Source organism: Furipterus horrens, unplaced genomic scaffold (genome assembly GCF_987537825.1).
Source record: "Furipterus horrens unplaced genomic scaffold, mFurHor1.1.pri manual_scaffold_2, whole genome shotgun sequence".
Lineage (NCBI taxonomy): Eukaryota > Metazoa > Chordata > Mammalia > Chiroptera > Furipteridae > Furipterus > Furipterus horrens.
The window spans coordinates 42,889,846-42,892,110 of NW_028327172.1; the positions used below are offsets into that span (position 1 = coordinate 42,889,846).

The 2,265-nt window shown below is 40.7% G+C and overlaps 1 protein-coding gene across 1 annotated transcript; it reads right to left on the reverse strand.

Moving 5' to 3' along the window:
* Positions 1–867: 867 nt before the first annotated feature.
* On the reverse strand, positions 868–1,806 carry LOC150018325 (olfactory receptor 51B6). The gene has a single exon (XM_090267290.1). It carries the CDS (start codon positions 1,804–1,806, stop codon positions 868–870), a length of 939 nt encoding a protein of 312 aa, XP_090123416.1.
* Between the last annotated feature and the right edge of the window lie 459 nt (positions 1,807–2,265).

The window sequence follows — 2,265 nt, forward strand, 5'->3', positions numbered from 1 at the left end:
TGTGAGGTACCAAGTTGCTGACTTTGGAGGGCACTGAGGAATCATTCTCCTATGTACAATGTTTCTTGTACCTTCTTCAATAAATGTCTCTATTTTTCATATTACATGGCTGGATACCTTCTGGACAAACCTTGTGTATACTTTTCCTAGAGTTGGCATATTGAACTGAAGACAAGGTAAATCTCATTGCTTTACTTAGTGCAATTCTCTAGATAGCAAATACCTCTATAAAAGTGAAAAAAACTAGATAAATATCTGAGATGAAGAATGTAATTACTAAGTACATCAGAGCTAATACATGGATAACAAAAGGGAAAGCAATGGAATTTGACTCTATGGTGGTGAATACCATAGACCAAACACAATATTTCAGGAGCCATAGATTCACCAACAGGGTGAATTACCTAGGAAAACATTAAATTGGTTGGAAACTTGAGACACATGCTTAGTGTTGGGTCTGCTGCATGGGCAACAGCAGACCCTCCATATCACCCTGCCCAGGCTCTGTAGCTTCAGCTTCACTGGAGAGGACACTCCAGCGTCATCACAAGATGTCGATTCAACACGGGAGGAGACAGATACCCTGTCACTCCCAAGTTGGACTGCACAGCCATTCTCAGCGGTGCAGATAGACTCTTAAGAAGCTACACCATCGTCTCTCGAGACGGACGGCTGCTGACGACGATGCTTAGTGTTGTACATTTTATATCATATACAACTCAGCAATAAATATGCAGGATAAGATGATATTTTAAATAGCAGAGAGGTTGGTTTCCATTGATATGCTCTTCCCTAATTGATCTTATCAACTAGCTGTCAGCTTTTCCATGTTTCCTGAGTTATTTCTCAAAGAACAATGAGTCAAATTTATTCTCTAGCATGAGACAGGGAGAATAAGCGAATTATTCCACTCTGTATCTGCTTGGTCTTAATGCTATAAATGACAGGATTCATAAAAGGAGGGAAAAGGAAGTAAATGTAGCTCATAGTGATGTGGACCACAGGAGGAGCATGTTTTCCAAACCTATGGATAAATGTCAGACCAACTACAGTGACATAGAAGACCAGGATACAGCAGATGTGGGAGACACATGTATTGAGGGCCTTGGCCCGCTCTTCTCCAGAAGCAATGCCCATGACAGTCTTGAGGATCAAGATGTAGGAAAATGAGATGATGAAAAAGTCCAACAAGACCATTACAAATACAACCACAACTGGATAGAGACGATTGAAGGTGATGTCAGCACAGGCTAACTTGATGACGTCTTGGTGTAGACAGAAAGCATGGGAGAGGACATGGGATCGACAATAGGAAAACCAGTGAAGGCGAACAATTATTGGCATAATTGACAGACTAGCCCTTGTCAATACCCCTATTCCAATCTTCATTACTCTGGTGTTGGTAAGGATAGAAGTATATCTCAAGGGGTAGCAGATGGCAATGAAACGGTCATATGCCATGGCAAGCAAAACACCAGACTCCACGATAGAAAGAGTATGGATAAAGTATGCCTGAGAGAAGCAAACCCCACGGTCAATCTCTCTGTGATTCAACCACAGCACTCCAAGAACTGTGGGCATTGTGGTCAATGTAACCCCAAGATCTGTAGCTGCCAACATAGCTAAGAAATAGTACATGGGCTCATGGAGGTTATGATCACCCCTGATGAGAAAGAGAAGGGTGCCATTACCAAGGAGTATGGAGATGTAGACCACTAATAATGGGATGGAGATCCAGTGATGTGCCTTCTCCATGCCTGGGAAACCAGTAAGCAGAAGCTGGGAAGAAGTGGTATTGAACCACATTGCAGGCCTTCCAAAAAGGAAAATATTTCATTCAGATAATGCAATAGAAGCTCCAGTTCTTTAGGAGTTGCCCTGTGAATGTCCTGCCTGTTTGTAGGATATTTACTAGTCTTGACTTCCAGGAATAGCAAGGATGGGAATTTAGTCATTCCCTAGAGATTCTTGGATATTAGAAAATAGAATGTATAAAGAACAGTTCTACAAATTATTGAGGATTGCCTATATGTAAGTTTATAGAACAATATACTGTGAATACAGCAATGTATGCAGAATAGACCTGGGTGATATTCTCAAAGTTACATAACCTAGAAAATAAAGACAAAATTAAAGAAGAAATAACTGTGCATGAATAGTGCTATAATAGCATTGTAACTTACAGGGTGTTTTTTATGGTGCTCCTTATCCTGACTGATAGTATCAAGGAGGATGAAAAGGTTTTTCAGAACGTATAAAACCTAG